Source organism: Lissotriton helveticus, chromosome 5_1, assembly GCF_964261635.1.
Source record: "Lissotriton helveticus chromosome 5_1, aLisHel1.1, whole genome shotgun sequence".
Lineage (NCBI taxonomy): Eukaryota > Metazoa > Chordata > Amphibia > Caudata > Salamandridae > Lissotriton > Lissotriton helveticus.
This window is the reverse complement of record NC_136065.1, coordinates 1404003799-1404023972: the sequence shown is the minus strand read 5'-3', so window position 1 is coordinate 1404023972 and position 20174 is coordinate 1404003799. Positions and strand designations below refer to the sequence as shown.

The 20174-nt window shown below is 45.7% G+C and overlaps 1 protein-coding gene across 1 annotated transcript in view; it reads right to left on the bottom strand.

Annotated features, from left to right (window-relative positions):
• The window catches only part of LOC144755450 (AMP deaminase 1-like), a 2827830-nt gene that overhangs the window by 1866894 nt on the left and 940762 nt on the right, over window positions 1–20174 (bottom strand). Inside the window, exon 4 of the mRNA XM_078644388.1 lies at window positions 15209–15380. Coding sequence (XP_078500514.1) covers window positions 15209–15380 — 172 coding nt within the window. The remainder of the gene's footprint in view (window positions 1–15208; window positions 15381–20174) is intronic.

Genomic DNA, 20174 nt, shown 5'->3' with positions numbered 1-20174 from the left:
GGAGGACAGTTTGGCAGCGCTGGAAAACGAGGCCGCAGGCACGGACGGCACCCTCACACAACTGCAAGAGGCTCATATACAACATGCGGAACTCTTGGAGGAGCTAAGAGTGCTAGACTATAGGGAATACAACGCACGGCAATGTGGAATTCGCTCCCATTGGCACTTCGTAGCACTCCCAATCTGCTTCAATTCAGAAAGAATCTGAAAACTTGGCTTTTTAATCTTTCTGTTTAGGTGGGTTTTTCTTGCTTCTTCTTCTGGGATTTGTCTTTCTTGTTATGTTGTTGTACATTGTAGCTGACTGTGGAAAGCGCCGGGACACTCTTTTAGAGTAGCCGAGCACTATATAATCGCTTTTTAACATAACATAACATAACACAGGCGGATAGAGCGGGAGCGCTTTTGGCACGTCTGACAAGGGACGCCCCAGCGGTCACCCCTCTTATGGAGATACAGGATACCTCCGGGGAGCTGATACAGGATCAGCGGGAGATTAACACGGTATTCCGGCAATATTATGCTACTTTATATGGCCCACACGCTCCACTCTCGGAACTGGCATTTGAGGAGTTTTTCTCCGATATCTGTGTTCCTCAGTTGAGTGCAACGCACAGTGAAGACCTAGCGAAGCCCATTACAATGGCAGAAATTAGAAAGGCCATCCAGGCTTTGCCGAGGAACAAGGCACCCGGGACAGATGGGCTTCCGGCGGAATTTTACCTGACATATATAGACCTACTGGCCCCCCGCCTTCATGCGTTATTCGGTGAAGCACTGGAGAGCACTGTCTAGAGTTGTAGCTAGACAACTACAGACCGTTGTCACTTCTGAACACTGAATCCAAAATCCTCAGTAAGATACTAGCGATGCGCCTATCCCAGCACATCCTGGAAATGGTACACCCCGATCAGTGTGTGTTTGTCCTGGGTAGGAGTACGGCCCTGAACCTATGGAGGCTCAGCCAATTAATGTCTCCGGACGCAGAGGGTGACGACACCGAGGGTTGTGTCTCACTGGACCTCAGACAGGCCTTTGATTCACTCAGGTGGGACTACATGTTTGCGGTCATGACCAGATTTGGGTTCCCTGCTGAATTCATAGCCTGGGTGTCCCTGCTGTACCGGAAACCCACGGCGCGGGTTCGAACCAACAAATGCATCTCAGATCGGATTGAGATAGCGAGGGGTACGAGGCAGGGATGCCCGCTCTCGCCCTTGCTGGTCATACTCGCTCTAGAGCCCTTACTACTGAAAGTACGATCGGTAGCGACCACGGTGGGGATAACTAGACTTCACACTCACCATGTCATATCGGCGTATGCCGACGACATATTACTGTTCCTCAAAGATATGGGCAGCCCGGTAACACCACTGCCGCGGATCTTTGCAGATTTCTGCGAATTGTCGGGCCTCGCCATCAACGAGACGAAGTTGTACGGGTTCGGCTTCAGAGGCCCGGTGGCGGGAACACACATCCGGTTCCCGCCGCACTGCTTACAGGTGGCGCCCGTGACCTTTAAGTACCTGGGTATCCAGATATACCGACAGTCACAAGATCTGATGGAGGGTAACCTGGGAAGAGCCCTAGCCAACCTAAATAAACAAGTGCAATTCTGGAATACCCTGCCACTGTCAGTGGCAGGCAGAGTGGCTATCTCAAAGATGGTGGTGCTGCCACGGCTGTTGTATTTCTTTACGAATTTGCCAATCTTAGTCCCTATGCCCTTTTTTAAGAAGCTAAATACTCTGCTAATTGAACTGGTGTGGGGGAAGGGCAGAAGACGCATAAGCCTGGCCAAACTACAGCTTCCCACGGATCAGGGCGGCTTGAGAGTGCCTGACTTGTTTGCCTACAGCTGTGCGTGCCAACTACAGTGGCTAGCATACTGGCTAGCAGGCCGCAACTTACAGGAACTGAGCATGACGGAGGCGGATAGAAGCCGGGGAGTGATACATCAATTATTGCTTCCGAGAAGCAGGGCGCCAGCTACGACTCCACCCCTACTTAATCTGGCACTCGCGTACTGGAAGAGAGCGGTCAGGTACACCAATAAGCGTTCAAATTATGCACCCTCGATACCACTGCTGGGCATCCCACTGGGGACGGGCACATTGACGGAACGGAGACTGCGGGCATTGCAGGATGCGGGTGTGGTTCAAATCGGAGATTTTGTTCTCGGATGGCAGTCTGCTGCCATACATGGAGTTCGCCAGACTCCATCAAACGCTGAGAGCACTGTTTCTGCAACATGCACAACTGACTCATTACATAGGCACTCACTGGCTGAGGGATGAAGCGGAGCCCGTCACCAACACGCTGATTACTATGCGGTACCTTATGGGAACGGGTAGTCATTTGACAAAATGGCTGACTGCTGGAATACGAGAGGGCAGGGCTGACCCCCTACAGCCTCTGAGGTCACGCTGGGAGGTAGATATGGGAAGAGTGTTGAGTGACAAGGAATGGAGACTGATACTGAGACTGCCAAGGAAAGTGTCCCGAAACCCTAAATTTAAATTCATACAATTAAGGATCGTACATAGGGCATACCTGACCCCACACAAGATACACATGATGTTCCCGGAAGCAGCTGACACCTGCCCCAGATGCCAACAGGAAGATGCAGGCATACTGCACATGTTCTGGGATTGCCCTAAGCTGGGACACTACTGGGGCGCGATACACCACATTTTGAATGACATAGCGCCAGGCAGACCTTACACATCCGCTTCTTATTGTTTGCTGGGGCTCGGCCACAAAGAGAAAAAGAGAAGTGTGGGTACCAGATTTGTAGACCTGGTACTGTTGTTAGCGAAGAGGGTGGTGGCGATGAGATGGAAGTCGGCTAGGCCCCCGGAAGTAGAGACCTGGAGTGAGGAGGCGACCAGGTGGGGCAAAGCTGAGGGACAGGAACTACACAGGGAAGAACGCAGAGGACTCAGGAAACATCCCATCTCATTAGAGTAGAATACATTACTCCTAGCCTTTGAACAGTGCGTACAGGACCATGGGGAATAGAGCAGGGCCACTGCCCGGCACAGGGGAACAATGTGCGCACGTACGGACATGCCCAAGAACTGTGAACCGAGATGGGGACCTAGATTGCACAATCTCTTGTAATTGTATGTTGTATACATGGGGATTGATATTCCCGACAGATGTCAACTGAAACATAGAGAATGAAACCAAACCACCATAGACCTAATTTGAGGATTGAGTAAGTGCTGGGGAGGGGAGGGACAGGGGGAGGGAGTTTGGGAGTTGAGGATTATTACTATTAGCAGAAAATGGAAAATGATACTTCTGGTTTATAATATTGAGTTGTATGTCACGATGCTGAAACACGCTGAACGGTAGATTGTACTGTATTACGTGACCTTTATTGTCAATAAAGAAATTTTCTAAAAAAAGGAAGGAGCACCCTATTTGTAGATTTTTCTTTTGGGTCCACCAAAGAAAAGCTTCTCTCATACGGTAGGTTATGGTGATCCTGTCGTTGAACGACCCCAACACTTGAACCCACTGGAGGCTGAGTTCCTCTTGGAAAGGTCTCGTCCAGAGACGGCAGTTGGGTAGGAGAGGAATGCAGGATGATAGCTTCCCTAGGAATGACTTGTACATTCGTACTGAAACGCACTCTTTTTGCCGCAAGTTGAGGGCCATCTTGCGAATCTTGAGTTGTCTTTCTTTTGAGACAAAGGCTTGGGTGAGGCAAGTGTCCAATGTGGCTCCCAGAAACAATATCTTTTGTGACGGAACAAGATGAGATTTCTTGAAATTGATTGTAAATCCCAGAGACTGGAAAAGCGAGAGGCATCTGCGAACGTGCACCCTTGCTGCTCCTAAAGAATTGGCCTTGGTAAGGCAGTTGTATAGATACGGGAAGATTTGAATGCCTTCCAAGCGAAGATGTGCCGCCACTGGGGCTAACATCTTTGTGAATACTCGGGGAGCTGAACGAAGCCCAAACGGGAGCACTTTGAATTGAAAGTCCCTGCCAGCCACTCTGAACCTCAGGAATTTCCTGTGCCTGGGGAGAATGGGCACATGAAAGTAGGCATCTTGAAGGTCTAGGGTATTCATGTGATCGCCTTGGGAAAGAAGCTGGAGGATTTCTCGAAGTGTTAACATCCGGAAGGACATTTTCTTGAGGTGCTTGTTGATGGCGCGTTGGTCGAGGATGGGGCACCACTCTCCTGTTTTCTTTCGTATGAGGAAGAACCTCGAATAGAAACCTCTTCCTTTCTGCAATTGGGGAACCTGTTCGATTGCACCCTTCTGAATCGTTATATTTATTTGGGAAAGAAGCTATTTGAGGTGAGCTGGTGGACCCTTAAGAGGTGTATTTGGAGGGATTTTGACAAATTCTAAAGTGTGTCCTCTGGCCACTACATCCAGGACCCACTTGTCCGTAGTAATTTTGGACCAATTTGATAAGTACTGGGATATTCTTCCTCCAACTTTTGACTTTGGTATTGGCAGAGGTGGTGGCAGGTGGCAGTTCTCATTGCCTCTTAGAGGAATCCCGTCCTCGATAGGAGGACTTCCTTTTTCCTTGCGAAAAGTTGTTGCCTCGTTGTCCGTATGTTTGTTGTTTATACGGCTGATATCGCTGGTTACCCTGTGTTGATTGGTACAAACGTTGCTGATAGTAGCCCCCTCTATTAGAATAGGACCCACGTCCTTTGGCTCCACGAAAGGACGATTTGCGAAACTGCAGGTTTCCCAGCGACCTTGCAGTTTCTGTATCTTTCTTTATGGCCTGCAAAGCCTCGTCAACGTGCTGGCCAAAGAGATATACTCCGTCTTAAGGCATATCAATTATCTTTGCCTAGACTTCTTGCCGGAAGGAAGTTGACTTCAGCCAACCCTGTCTCTTTAGCACTGCCGCGCCTGCCAATTGTCGGAAGCCCGTGGTCGCCACATGCACAGCTGCATCAATCATCTCTGCAGAGACGCTCTCTCCTTCATGCAACACCTTCCTTGCTTCTGACCTCTCCGGTTCCGGAAGCTTTTCGAGATATGGAGATATGTCTGACCACATTTGTCTATCATACCTCCCTAGAATTGCTAGGGATTTTGCTGCCCGGATTGTAGTCGCAGCTATCGTTGACGCCTTTTTGCCAATTGAGTCTAGACGTCTGCCATCTCTGTCCGATGGGGCGGACACTTCTGAGGACGGGTTTCTAGCTCTTCTCTAAGCTGCTTGAGTGACAACGGACTCCGTCTTAGCTTGTCCTATAAGGCATGCAGGTGAAGTGATGGGAGCTTTGTACTTTTTGTCAATACGAGGCAGGACTGCGGGTAAAGAATTTGGAGTAGACATGACTTTCAGACCCTCTTTCCAAATGAAATCTATTATTGGGATTGTTCTCACTTGTTTGTGTGGCTGATCTTTAAAATCATACAAAAAACAATCCTCCTGTTTAGCTTCCATATTAATTTGAAATCTCTTCGTTGCTCTTTCCAACACTAGATGAAAACCCCCAATGTCCATAGGTGGAGAGTCTGCAGTATGAGGAGCATGTACTCACTGTACGATTGACCTGGGCATCAAAAGACAGATTCTCGTCAAAAATGACCCCTACATTTTGGCCATTGTTACAGGGTCAGGGAGACGCCTGCAATCTGTAGGCCACCATGCCTTAGACCATATGGACTTCTGAGATCCGAAAATCAGTACCTCAGTCTTATCTGTGTTGATCTTTAAAGAGTTGCTCTTCATCCAGCAAATAATGTTCAACTTGCAAGCATTACATTTTTCAGTAACTACCTCAAGGTTGTTGGTGATAGAAACAATAATTTGGGTATCGTCTGCATATGACAACACCTGAAATCCATAAGATCTCACCAGTTCAGCTACAGGGGTGACTTAAAGATTAAAAAGGGTGCGGAAGGAGGACAGCTTCCTTCCAGAGGTGCGCAATGATTCCTGCTTAGATTGCATTGCCGTAGTGCAGGCGTCTAGTGACTAGCGCTTAAGTGATGGTGCGTTTGGTGTTGACAGGGAGCCATTTTAAGATTTTCCAGAGAATAAAAGGAGTGAGGAATCAAACAGATGAGACTGCGTTAATCTGGGTTTTCATCGTGAGTTTTCTCTCAGGACAATGTCATGGTTGCGCGCATGGTCTATTGGTTTAGGTTGAGGGTCCCAGTTCCAAGGGCCACCAGGTTCCATCCCACAGAGAGGTGTTGTTGCCACGATCAGCACTACTGTTTTGTCTGTGTGAAGTTTCAGGCAGTTGCTTTTTATCCAGTCGGCGACACTCGGCATACACCTGTGGAAGTTGGTTCTCAGTGTAAGGGGGTCATCTGAGAGCGAGAGGATGAGCTGGGTGTCATCTGCGTAGGATGATGTTTAATCCATGAGGTCTGCCAATGTTGGCAGGGGGGGTCATGTAGATGTTGAACAGAGTGGGGCTGAGGAATGAGCCTTGAGGATCACCGCAGATGATCGTTTTGGGTTCCGAAATGAACAGTGGTAGGCAGACTCTCTGGGTTCTTCTGGTGAGGAAAGAGGTGATCGAATTTTGGGCATCTCCTCGGATTCCAATAAGATGTGATCTTTTGATGATGGTTTGGTGGGATATGGTGTCAAACTGAGAGGTCAAGAAGGATCAGGGCTGTGGTATCTCCCCAGTCAAGGAGGAGGGTTCAGATGTCATCAGTAGCAGCAATCAGTGTAGATTCAGTTCTGTGGTTGGTGCATAATCTGGATTGGGAGGTGTCCAGAAGATGGTTGTTCTCCAGGTGCTCTGTGAGTTGTCGGTTGATGGCATTTTCGAGGTCTTTGATGGAGCGAGTTGGAGCAAAGAGATGGGGTGGTAGTTTTAGAATTTGCTGGGGTCTGCAGACGGGTTCTTGAGAAGGGGTTAGACTTTTGCATGTTTCTATTCTTCGGGGAAGATGGCAGTGGTGATACATGTGTTGAAGAGGGTAGTGAACTTGCTTCAGATCGTCTTGCTCCCAAGGTTCAAAATGTGTGAGGACAGGGGTCCATAAGGGCTCCTGAGTGGAAAGAGTTCATGAAGGCTGTGGAGTTCTGTGTGGTAAGCTGCTCCCAGGAGATGAGTTGGTGGTCGTAGCTTGCTTTTGCTGGAACGAGGTGGCCAACAAGGTCGGACGGGGTGAGCTGGGGCTCAAATTTTTACAGATAGTGGAGATCTTGTCATGGAAGAAGTCCACCAGGGTGTCGCAAAGTTCCTGGAAATAGGTGATGATGTTTTCAGTGTCAAAAGGGTTGGAGAGCACTCTGAGAATGCACAAAAGTTCTTTGCTGTGGTTTGAGCTGATTTCGATGTGGTCTGCCAGGGCATTCTTTATTGTCTCCATTAGGAGTTGGCAGTAGTGGTTGAGGGCTGTCTTGATTGAGCTCTGTCTGTGCATTCCTTGCTGGTGTGCCATTTTCTTTTTAGTTGCTTATAGTTGCATTTTGCAGTTCTAAGCTCCAAGGTGCACCACCTTACCTCTTTGGTGGACCTGTTGCATTTGCTGAACTTGATGGGGACAACTCTGTTGGTGCAGTATGTGATCCAGGCAAGGAAGTTCTTGAAAGCGTGTTCCAGGTTGGGTGCGTTGTCCGGGTTGGAAGTGTTGAGGGTGTCGACCCACTGATTCTCTGACACTTTTCTCTTGCTGTGGTGGGGGACCCTGGGTGGCTAGGAGGCAAAGTAGGGAGGGTCTACTGATGAGGAAGTGGACGATGGCAGGGTCTGTCCACGTGAGCTCAGTGACATGACTGTACTTGACTATGTCACCTGAAGCTGGGGTCAAGGGTTTGTGTGATCTTTTCACAAGCACCTTTTTCAATCCTTTCCCTTCTTCTTACTCACCATTGAGCAACTTCATTTCATGTAAAGTATCTGCATAAACATGCATTGATTTTTCAACCTATGATAAAGTTTATCGAATACTTTTCGCATTTTTTAAGTGCCTGTCATCATTAAAAATACTTCCTTCATGAAGTGTCTGTCACCTTAAAAAAAAAATCCTTATTTTTGGATACTAAAGGAAGATCATTCCTGTTGGGACCAATTGTGTTTCATACCACATATTATCCAGGTCCTACGGCTATTTGGGTTTCCCCATTGTTTTGTAATGACAGCGAATGTGTAGGGAGATGTTACTCCGAGCACTCTAGTTTTTAGCCCTGATGCAGCATGTGTCACTGTTCCAGCACTGATTTAAGTGGAGGTGCTGTATGTATCTAACTGGACCTGTTGTAACTCTCCTCCATTATTTTAAATGTCTGAAATGTTTTTATGAAGCTGCACTTCATCTATTAGAGAACTGTTCCATTCCTTCTGTTTCCTCTGTATTTGAGCTATATTTTCATTGCCTCCACCGATCGGCCAGGTTTATTTTTTCCTGAAATAACTGTCAGGAGGTTTCTTCATTCCTGGAACTGCAGTCACCATATTGGTTGGGAGTATGCTAGGCAGAGCTCTCGAGTTGTTAGCCCTGACACAGCATGTGGCGCCATTTCAGCACTGATTTTAAGTTCAGGCACTGTGCTTCTGCGCAGCCGGCAGTGCCGGTCCTAGGCCTTCTGAGGCCCCCGGCGAAAGGGAAGATGTGAGGCCCCTCCAAGTGACATCACAGAAAGTGACTTTGCAGGACTTTTGATCTTAGTTATTTGGCATCAGTGAAGCAAACTAATGTGGATATCAGTAACATGGACAAAAGTAGAGGGAATGGAAAACAGGTGAGCAAATATCCATGAGTGCCTGGCAAAAGGAAAAAAAAGGGGGAAACTTCACTGATCTTTACAATACCTAAATTGACTTTATTTCTGGTGCTCCTCCCTAGTACAGAAACAGTGGAATGTTCAGCTCTGCTGGGATTTGCATGAATGTGTACCATTTGTACGATTTTGATTTAGGAACTAGCTAGTATCATCAAAGGAGGAAACCTGTGATGGGAAAGAAGCATTTACTTGCTGTGGGTTAAATATGAAAGATCATTTTGGTTGAAAGTTATGTTTGGAACTATCATTCACATACTTCCCCCTCTATGGGACCCTCAAACTATGGGGCATGCATATCTAGAGAGGTTTCAGTTTCAATTTATCTCAAGGGGGCGTCAGGCTCAGGCCAAAATGAGCATTTACCATGCCCAAGGTAAACAAAGACAAACATCATGCTGAAAAGAGTGCTGTGTTTTTAGTGAAAGAACACAGAGGGGCAGGAAGCTACTCCTTGATGTGCTAACAGAGGGGCAGGAAGCTACTCCTTGATGTGCTAACAGAGGGGCAGGAAGCTACTCCTTAATGTGCTAACAGAGGGGCAGGAAGCTACTCTAATGGGCTATCGGGGGAGTGTAAGGGGTGGGGCGGGGGGGATGCAAATAACCCTGAAGTACTCTGAAACTTGTAAGACTTGTAACGAGACTGGACTGACAACAGTGTCATGCATTTGACTGTATTTTTTAAGAGGGTAGCTAAACAGAACTGCAAAGTTTAAATTGCTGACTATGTTCAGAACAGCTGATACAGAATTACTGTGAGAAAATATGTTTGCCATTCTAGGGGGCTAATGAAATTGTTTGCATTGAAAAGCTTGCAGACCTTGTCAAACCATTGCCACTCAGACGACGTCACAACGCTTTTTATAACTCATTTTGTGATCCTCTTCCCTGATTAGTCACACGTTAGGAACTTTTATAATGCTAGCAGTCAAAATAAGGAAGGCACTGAATAATTAATGTCATATTATATTATATATTTATCAGTATGGAGGGAGATACTGCTTTGTGATATTGCTCTGGCTATTTGTTTCCTTGTATTTTAATGTTACAAGGAACATCACTGCAAAATGCTCTCTGCTGATGAGTTTAGATTGCTTTTTACTCCACTCATGTGTTTATTGCACTAGTTGTATGGTACTTTGTCAGAATAGAACTAAACGTTTCCAAATTAATATATGAATGATTGAGGCTCAAGAGCATCCCTCAGTACCCTGAACAGACATGAATGAAGGAAGGACCCCCCCCCTCTCCTCGCCCCTTCTCATGAGCGGTCAGTCCTCCTGCTCCAATCAACCATTGGATGTGCTGGATGCTGCAGCCTTGAAGGTTCTGCATATCTATATTGTTAGAAACAGACAGAGTCAAGTGAGCAAGGTTTCTGACATAGAGACATCCCGACCCTAATAGTGTTGAAAGTAATGAGCTTAGGTAAGCCTTTGCATGCACATGGAGTGCCTCATGCAGAACCCGAGTTGCAGCGTGTGATCAGCCAGTGTGTTATGGGTGGTTGGGACGGGAATGTTGAAAGGTGGCTCATTACAGGAGGGCGAAGGTGCTGCTGGGCTGTCCTAAGGGTGGGCTGGTTCATGGCTTATTTTGAAGGAGGTTAGATGGCTGTGATGTGTCATGGAGAAGCAGAGACAATGTACATGATTTTAATTCTCTTTATTTCAATGAATTTTAAATAGCACGATTGTCATAAATCCACAGCCCGTCAGAGCTGCTCGATTTACACATTGTCTTCTCAGCATCGATCTTTAGACATTTTACTTAAGTGTATATAATAATATAATATAATACGATGGATTGAATGAATGAACTGTAGCAGGTCTCTTACCTTAACCACACGGACTCAACGAGGAGGAGGACGGGGCCCCGCGACGACGTCGTCCGACTCCTGCCTGCAGCCCTGCCTGGCCCCTGCCCACGCGGCCCGTCGCCCGATCCGAGTTAGTCAGACAACCAGTGTGCCAGGTCACGTATGGCATGTCGTGTGCGCATGCTGAGTGCGTCACACTGAGCGGGGGCTGGCCATAAAATCATGTCCAGGGCCGTCATTGGTAGCGCTTTCGCGCGCTACCAGATTGACGGCCCTGGGACCCACTGTTTCCCATGAGGAAGATTCAAGCGACGCCGGCGTCACGTCACCACCAGGGCACTGACGCACCACCACCACCAACCAAGCTAGGTGGTGGGGGTGCGTGCAGGTGCAGGCGTCTTCTTTGCGTGCGTGGGCTGTTGCTGTTCCCAGTTCCCTGTATATTGTGCAGCCTGCGGCCCGGGCCCGGCCCCTGCGCGAGTGCTGTCACTGTGCTCACTTCCCCATCATAATTTATTTTATTTATTCCCGCAACTGCGGGGCCGGCGGCGGGGCCCCCCTGAGCGCGAGGCCCTGGGCAGCTGCCCATACCGCCCATGGCTAGGACCGGCCCTGGCAGCCGGCATGCCAATGGTGCACCATAGGCACGCCTGTCTGCTCCTGGCTGTGCCTTGTGCCACAACCCCTGGCCTGTCACAATAGCTCCCCAAAAGAGAATTGGGTATTGTCCTAATGATCTTCTGTCTTGACATGACTAGAATGGCTGCAAAGCTACTACTAACGCATTCACTTTAGAAAGCCCAGTTTGATGCATATTATGAAGACCTTTCTTCGCTAGCCACTCTACTGTTGTAAATGGCAGGCTTATAGTAAGCATTCTTCGAATCATAGTATAGTCTGATGTTATTTGATTAATGTTTGTTCCTTAGCTAAGCATAGTTTTCACCTAGATGGTTTATTTGAGGAATATAACCTAGACTCTCCTTTCCTCACTGAAACCTGGATCTCCAACTCCTCTAACCAGCACACTGCAACAGCCATTGTCCTAAAATACTCTGTCTTACATCAAGATCACACCATCTATAATGGAGGAGGGCTTGCTATCATTTTTCGTTCTACTTAAGACTGTAGTATTCATAAAGGCACCTATTTGGAATCATTAGAAGGTTTCATATATTCTTTAACGAGTACCACAATTTATTTAATCTCAGGGCCTTGGTTTATTATCCTACTGGGCCTACTGGTCATTTTCTTTTGTTATTTTATTGATAGACTGGAATGCACCACAAATCACAAAATTGGCTAATTGTATGCTTCTGGTTGACTGTATTATACATAAGGATAATATCATCAACCTCCCTTGTGAAATCTTTTACAGAATCCACTTTAGCCCTAAATCCGAGACAACTGGTCATGGATACTACATCATATTGCAGGACACACTTTAGATCTTGTATATACTAATGTAAGTACTCTTATAGTAGATAATCCCATTCCCTTAGTCTGGTTGGAACATCTGCCATTCCTTATTTTAAGGAATACCTTTGTGTGTGTCACCCCTCACTTTATGCTAGATTTACTACTGGTATATGGATTCTGAACACTGGGGCCCTGCCGTCCAGTGTCTGGTGCATGTGCTCTGGCCCTTATAAACATGTAGAACTGGAAATCCCTGACTGGTATATATGACTGACCTATACGTTCATATTTTATTGTATACATTTTGTTCATGGCCTGTAAGTTCTATGTCACTAGGGAACTGCAGCACCTCTTCTGCCCCCACTAGAGTGGCTAAAGTTTATTAAACTTCAACCTTGCAAAATAAACCTTTTATTAGGCCTAAACATTCCTTTCTAATACTTATAAGTGGCCCCAAGGTAGGCCCTAAATGCCTGTAGGGCAGGGTGCATGGTATTTAAAAAGGAGGACAAGTACTTAGGTTTTACATGTCTTGCCCTTGAATAATATCCCAAGTCGTTTTTCACTGTGGCAAGTCTGGCTGTTCCGTAGAAAATCACAGAGTTACATTATAACACCTTATAATGCATAAGTTCAGAAAGGGAATAAATAGTACAGTGGCTCAGGGTTCAAATTAATGGGAATTTAAAATGAAATCTGATGACAAAGTAGGATTTTAAATTACTAATTTATAAATGCCACTTTTAGAAAGTTGCAGTTTTCCTGAACAAAGCCTCTAGTACTCTTTCATAGTTAATGCCCCAACAGTCACCTGGCAACCCACTGGCATGTGTGAAGGGCTCCCAAGAAAATTAGAAACAGGGCCTTGGATGGGGAGGAGTGGTCTCCTCATGACAGGATGCCCTGGGGGTATGCCTACCTACTGCACAAGCTTTGAAAGGGAATCCTCTGTCACAGGCTGATGTAACTCTTACCTAGGCCTGCCATTGTCTAGGAAGACAGAGTAGCGCCAATCCTAGTGGGGGAAAAACCTGTTCCAAAACCAGTAGGCAATGTTGCCCCTGTGAACTATTGGTTTGGGAGAAACCTAAACCCAAATTCTAGTAGTAGGCATAAAAGTGGCACCCCTGGGTACTGTCTGTAGAACACTGGTGGACCTGAGGAAAACAGAAGGACTGCACCTTCTGCAATCTTCGGACTTTACACATAGGACTGCGCCAAACCTGTGGGGAGAACCCCCAAGGTTGGACCTGCTCCCACTTGAACTTAGGCCAGTAGAGTGGATTCCAAGGGCTACTTGGCTAGCATCTCATAAACTTACAGGGTCCCAAAAAGCTGCAAGAAGCCTACCTTCCTTAAGAGCCCAACTAACCAGTTCTAACTGCCCTTGCCCTAGACCCTGCTGGGGGCTTCCCCCTGGAGTTAGTTCTGATCTCCAAGTAGTAGGGTCCTGGGACCCTTGGATAAGTGTCAGAATGTACTCTTCCTGCCAAACCGTAAGAGCTGGTACTTAAAAACATGTTCAGGGATTTTTGCTTGGAGAACCGAAAGAAGAATGAGACAAACCTGACACTCAATCCAACAAAGGTGCCTCGCTGCGGGGCCAAAGATTGAGGTTACTCCTGCTCGGGGCTTTTCTGCAGCAGCAAATCCATTTCAGCAGGAAATTGCAGACAGGCTATCCAGCCTTGGGGAACCCTGTCCAGCTACATCTTGTGGCTTTGCCCTGATAGAGGAATTCCAGCTTCAAAACAGTGACTAAGTCCAAAGGTAAAAATATTTAAGGGGAGAAGGCGCCATAGTCTCCAGTCACCGACAGCCCTACCCTGTGCACAAATTTTAAATCCTCCCGCATGGAGCATTCCCGTCAAAAGTCAACAACTTCACTGGATGTTTGTTCCACGGATATCTGGCCTCATGGTACCCATCTTGGCCTCCGACTGCTGGCTTGCCTTAATGAGGATTTTTGAGTTTCATTTCAGAGGTTAAGTCAGAAGGTAAAACTTCCGACCGGGACGAATTGGGTTCCTGTATCCAACTCACGCTCCACCGCGATCAGCGTTAACTCATGTCTAGGTACCGGGCACGGGCAATAAGATGATCACGGTTGGCACTTAAAGCTTTGTGGTGCAATTTTCACTCAAATTTCAGCAGCATCAGCTTCGTGTTTCTGCTTACTGAAGTCACTGTGGAAATTTCAGGACATCCTAACCCCTTCGTTGAAAAACGTAGTCCACGCTCTGATGTCGTATAGACTTGATTATGGTAATTCCCTATACTACATCTCACCTTACTAGTCAGTCCACAGATTACAAGTCATTCAGAGTGAGGCCGAACACCTGATTCTGTGAATCCCTAATCATTAACTGATCTATTCCCATCTTTGTGATCAACACTGGCTCCATACATATAAAAGGTTGTTATTCAAGACTCTGGCCCTAATCTATTCAGCCGAGAGTAAGAAAGTACCGGCATGGTTGCTAAAGCTTTATCAGCCATATTCTCTGGCAGAGCCTTAAGATCCAGAGAGGCTAGCCTCTTGATGGTCCCAAAAACAAGGCGAGACAGAATTGGTAAATTCCCCTTTGCCTTTCCAGGGTCTAAACAATGAAATCAGCTATTTATAATGTACTTAATTCATCAATCATGGCTGTTTTTCATTAAAAAAACGTAAAACCTGGGACTTTAGCCAGATTTAGACCCTGAATGCTCTTCTTGCAGCTGGTCCAGCTAGGGTAGTTGTTTGTGCTCTATAAGTTTATTATTCATTAGTTCGTTCATCACATACATAACATTGTTGCTGCTGCCCCATTGTAAGCACGTAGTAATGCCAAAATAAATCCTGTCACTGGTCAAAGTTTTGGATGTAACACTGCCATGGGTATCAATAAGTAACCATTATTACGGGGCACATTACTAAGTAAATTTGCCAAAATAAATAATTGCAGTTTGACAATATAAATGAAGCATGTTATATTCAATGCTAAATGTATCCCGCCATCTAACCACACATCTCAAGAGAGAACTTGGCTGTTGGACCTTGCTACCTCCTGAAAGTCAAACCTAAAAGAGCTTTTCAGTGGCAATTCAGTGAGCTTGCAGTAGTACACAGCTTAGAAGATAGGCAGTACTTTTCATCCATGAGTCTAATGGTCCCCAGAGAACAGGCCTCAAAATGCCACTTGAATCTTGAGACAAAATTTCAGACTAAATAACACTTACTTGGCTGCAGCTGTTTTTCTTCAGTTTTGTTCCAGGTATTGCCATGAATAGCATGAAGGAACTGAGAGACAGTGCTTGGAAATCTTTGTAAGGACAAGCGCATATATTTCTCACGGATAGACAAAGCACGATGCAAATCCTGGCATATTAGTTGGTAATCATCTACTGTAACCTGTAATAACAATCATATACATTTTTAAATACAGTATATGTTTACAAGTTTCGAATTATCAAATGGAAATCCTATTTACCTGCAACAATAGTTCTCCTGCAAGCTTATCTTTCCCAGATTAATTTGGTTACTAGGCCAGTGGTGACGCCCCTACTGCCGAACCAGGTGTAGGAGGCCTTGGGGTGTGAGTATATGAACGAGTTGTGGTTCTGTGTAGTTGGTTAGTGCCACCATCACGCCACCCTAACTGCATTAGTTTGCATGACTAACTGTGACATTGGTGCTGTGCTGTAACTCCATGATGGCCGACTATATATACCTCTACTACTAATTCTTTCCCAGAAACCCACATAAGGTAATTTATGTAAGAGATGGCAGGTGAGACGACGGTATGGGGATGAGGATGAAGTTAAATTTCTCCTAGCTATCCGGACATCTTCCAGAGCCATACCAACAATCCATACCCCCACCAAATGCCAGTTTAGCACGCCCGCAGTCCCGGAGAGATGTTTACAATGTCTAACTGGTACTTTAACACCAGTGCGGAATTTTTAAAAAAACACAACCAAAAAAGAATAAAGTCCCACTATTCCCATTTCATGTCTTTGCATACCAACCTAAGGAACTAACAAAATATTTTGTGAATATCAGAACCCCAGTGCACTGCCTTCAAAGTTACTTAATCTCACAAACGGTGTGACTCTCTAGAAGATGATTTCAGTTCAAAAGCCAAAAGCCTCGAAAAACACCTTACATGAAAACCAAAGATGATAATGTCTTAATAAATCAGACAACAACTGTAGTTACTCTCCTTCAACAATCTTATGAATCTCACCGAGCTTGTTGCTCATTAATATGACCAACAGACCCAAGCACATCCCATTTATCGAAGCATTACTAACACATACCTGTCACACTAAGGCAACGGAACCATCCCAATTAAGAAGGAGCACCCGTCGGCTCTCTCCTAACCTTACGGTAGAGGTGCGAAAGCTTCTACCTGACAACTATAGATCAACTGCCACAAATCATTTATCAGGTCATGGTAGATACCTGGGGGGATGTGTACAATGAAGTGGCGGAGTGTGTCATTAGCCTCCTTGCCTTAACGAAATGCTCTGCCACTTCGGAAATGCACCATATTTATAAGAATGTGGTGTAGCCTTGCGTTTCCCCCTGCAATGGTGCTAAGTTTAACAACTTACTGCCAATGCAGGAACCCTTGCATCAGAGTACAAGGGTGTCTGTCTGCTGGGGAAGATTGGTTATATGTAGGAAGGTGTCCCTTCCTGCACATAGACAATCCTAAAATGCCATTTTGTAACTTTCATCTGTGCTGCTTTATGCAGCAGACATGAAAGTTACAAGATGGCATTTTTTAAAAAGGTTTCTTTATGTACAGGAAGGGACACCTTCCTGTACATAAACAAACTATGGCATTTTGCTTGTTCCATGTGTGCTTCCTGCACAAGGCAGCACACATGATTAAGCAAAAATGAGGAGAAATAATGTATTTCTCCTCATTTCACCAACTTAAGAGCAGGCTTTTCTTGGTCGTCATTTTGGCGCTGCCTTGTATGTATGCCCCCCTTAAATGTAGGGGGCAGCGTCAAATACAATGGATGTTGCGGTGGAACGCTGAACACAACACGCACTGCATGTCACTTTCACACTAACCATAGCATGAAAGGGGGCCTTATGTAGAAGGCAGAGCTAAGCCACCTTAAGTGGCTTAATGCTGCCTTGTACATAAGGCAAGACCCCTTTTGCCACAGGAACGTCACAAAAAGTAACGTTCCTGTGGCGATAGGGGCTTGTACATATGCCCCGGAGAGTGCAGTGGAATCTAACATGCATCTTGTAAGCAACACCAACAGGACACTGTGACCATGTGCTTGTCACTGCATTCCACATTCCAGATCACCTTCTCTGGAATGTGGAATGTGTTGTGAGGAGGTTGTTGATGGAGAATTCTATTACGGGCAGTTGTTGCAGAAACTGCCAATTCTGTGGCCAATAAATCTTTATGCTTAAACTTCACACATCTGCTGCTGGTTCATTGTGTCCATGTCACCGGCGATTTGGCGACGAGTTGGCCACAGTGAAGAAGCCTGGGGAGTTGGTGCCAGGAGGGTCCCTGTTCCTGCCAGCCTTTATTATTAAGCTGGTCACATCGGCTGTTTCATTGTAGTCCTACAATTGCACAAGAAGGATTTAAAAGAACTTCCCAGCCACTAATCTACAGCTACATCATCAAAAGGAAAGTCTCCAAAGGCATGGAAAGAGGCAGCATTGAAGCTTACATACTATAGCTCTTCAGCGTGGGTATCTTTCTCATATTCAAACGTTTTCACTGTTCCTCACTGTCAGAATGGTAAGTAAGTAAGTAAGTTTATTGGCATAGTTAATTAAAACCATTGCAAAAGGTTACACTATAAAATTCATAATCCATGGTTAAAAACATTTTAAGAATTAGAATAAAATACTGCATTGTGATAATACATGGTCAAATTACGGTATTTGGAGTAGTCAATGGGTCACGCGTGCTTGGATATCATGGCGAGATTGTCTCTGCTTGTTTCGGTTAAGTTCCCGCCATAGCTCCTTGTCCACTTCCGGTAGCTGTTTCACACGCAGTCAGAGAAGAGACTTTAGCCCCGTTTTTTTGTTCGGCCATCCTTAGATATTTTACCAGTCTGCAATTTAATTGGATGTTCGCTGGGTTAAAGCAGGCCAGCACTGCTTGCCTTCTGGTGCGGATCCCTTTCTGGTTGAATGAATCTTTTAGAAATTGAGACCGTACTTGACGCAGTTCTTCACATAGGCAAATTACGTGCAGAATGTCACCATTCTTGTTGTTACACAGTCTGCAGGCAGCTTGGCCTTTGGTCCTCAACCATGGTGGTAAATGTTGAGTACATGGAAGCATCCCCAGTCTGTACTTTAGGAAATTCATTTTTGTCACCCTCGAGTAAGGCTGATTGAAATATGGTTGTGGGGTGAGCGATTTGTACGAGCTGAGGGTCATCCAGGCGTGGGATCTTTTCGAGAAGGCTGCCTTGTCGTTAAGTAAGGAGGATAGTTTTATGCTTTTCCACACCAATTTTTTGAAATTATGTTGGCCGAGTTGCGCCTCCCATAGTCCAGACAATTTGGTGGAATCTAAGGCTGATTTAAGGTAGTTTCTTGCTTGGGAAAACTCCCTATGTTGTAAGTCTTGCCAAAGCAGATAGTTCAATGTGTCTGGATTGGCCTTGCTTATCTTATGCCAGCATATGATGTAAGCCCCGTATCTAGCCAAGGCTTGTTGTTGGAGGCCAAACTCCAGCCTTATTTGTGCTGCTGACGTATAAGACGGAAGACAAAACATAGTTCGATAGGCTTTGACCAACGTCCTATCCAGCTCTTTAGCATCTCTACCCCTCATTGCCTCACTACCATAAGTTAGCGAGGGAAGAAGTTTAGCCTGAACTGCCTTCAATAGTGGGGTCAATGTCGGTCCCATTAGTTTGTTTGCCAGATTTTTCATCGTTAAGGCAGTTAGCAGACCTTTCCTTTTTATTTCCTCTTTTTGGCGCCAGAATGAGCCTTCTCTATCGAATACAACCCCTAAGTACTTGTACTCGCTTACATGTTCGATTTTGATGCCACCAAGGAACCAGTGTTTCTGTGAGCTTTTTTTGCTGTTAATTGACATTGTCTTTGTTTTGGACAAGTTTATTTTTAAGTTGTTTTCTTTTGCGTAGTTTTGCATTTCAGTTAGTAGATGTTGCAGGCCAACGTGAGTATGACTTAGCAAAACTACGTCGTCAGCGTACATGAGGTTGGTTATAGTTTTCCCTCCCAACCTGGGGGCGTGGGAGTTACAAGCATCCAGCCGATTAGGAAGGTCAGCCATGAATAGATTGAACAAGGTTGGAGCAAGCACACAACCTTGCTTCAATCCCCTCGTAGTTGGTACTTTCGAGGAGAGATGAGTCCCTCCACCTAGTTTTACCTGCACCCAGGTGTCCGTATGTAGGAGCATTAAGATGTTTAGAGTAGACTGCGGAATGCCCCATCGTGTCAATTTCTCCCAAAGTCTGCCTCTCTCGATGTTGTCAAAAGCAGCACTAAAATCAATATAACATAGATGTAATGGTAAGTTGGAAGTTTTTGCTGCGTCAATTGCTAGAGAAATTGCGAGGATATTTGTAGCTGTGCTGGTTGCTTTACGGAAACCAGTCTGATTCAGTGGTATCATATGAATCGTCTCTGCCCAAAGTGTAAGCTCCTCTAGAATAGTTCCCGCAAAGTACTTCGCTTCGTTGTCAATTAGCGCAACTAGGCGGTAGTTGTTAGGCTCGGCCTTGTCTCCTTTTTTATGTATTGGAACTATTGTTGAGCCCTTCCAGGCTTCTGGTATTCTGTTTTGCAATCTAATTTCCAAAAACAGTGGTTGTAAAATATCTGCCCATTCTTTGCTCTTAGCTTTGAACAGGGCTGGTGGTATGCCATTTGGGCCTGGGGCACCTTCTTTCCTCCCTTTAGCAATCTGTTTTTGTATTAGGAGTGGTTGCAAATTGTTTATTATTCCCAGCGATCTGCTTCCTGTGGCTGGGCATTGCTGCACCTTTAGCTCGGGTGTACTAGCTAGAGGTATACAAACTGCAACTGATTTCTTTGAGAGCCCTCGATTGGCCGTTCGTTCTCCTGCATTTTCCATACAGTTGTTAAAGTGGCTGGTGATATATTCTATCCAGACTCCTTCTGAGATATTTGACCCAATATCCTCAGATTTTGGACGCAATATCC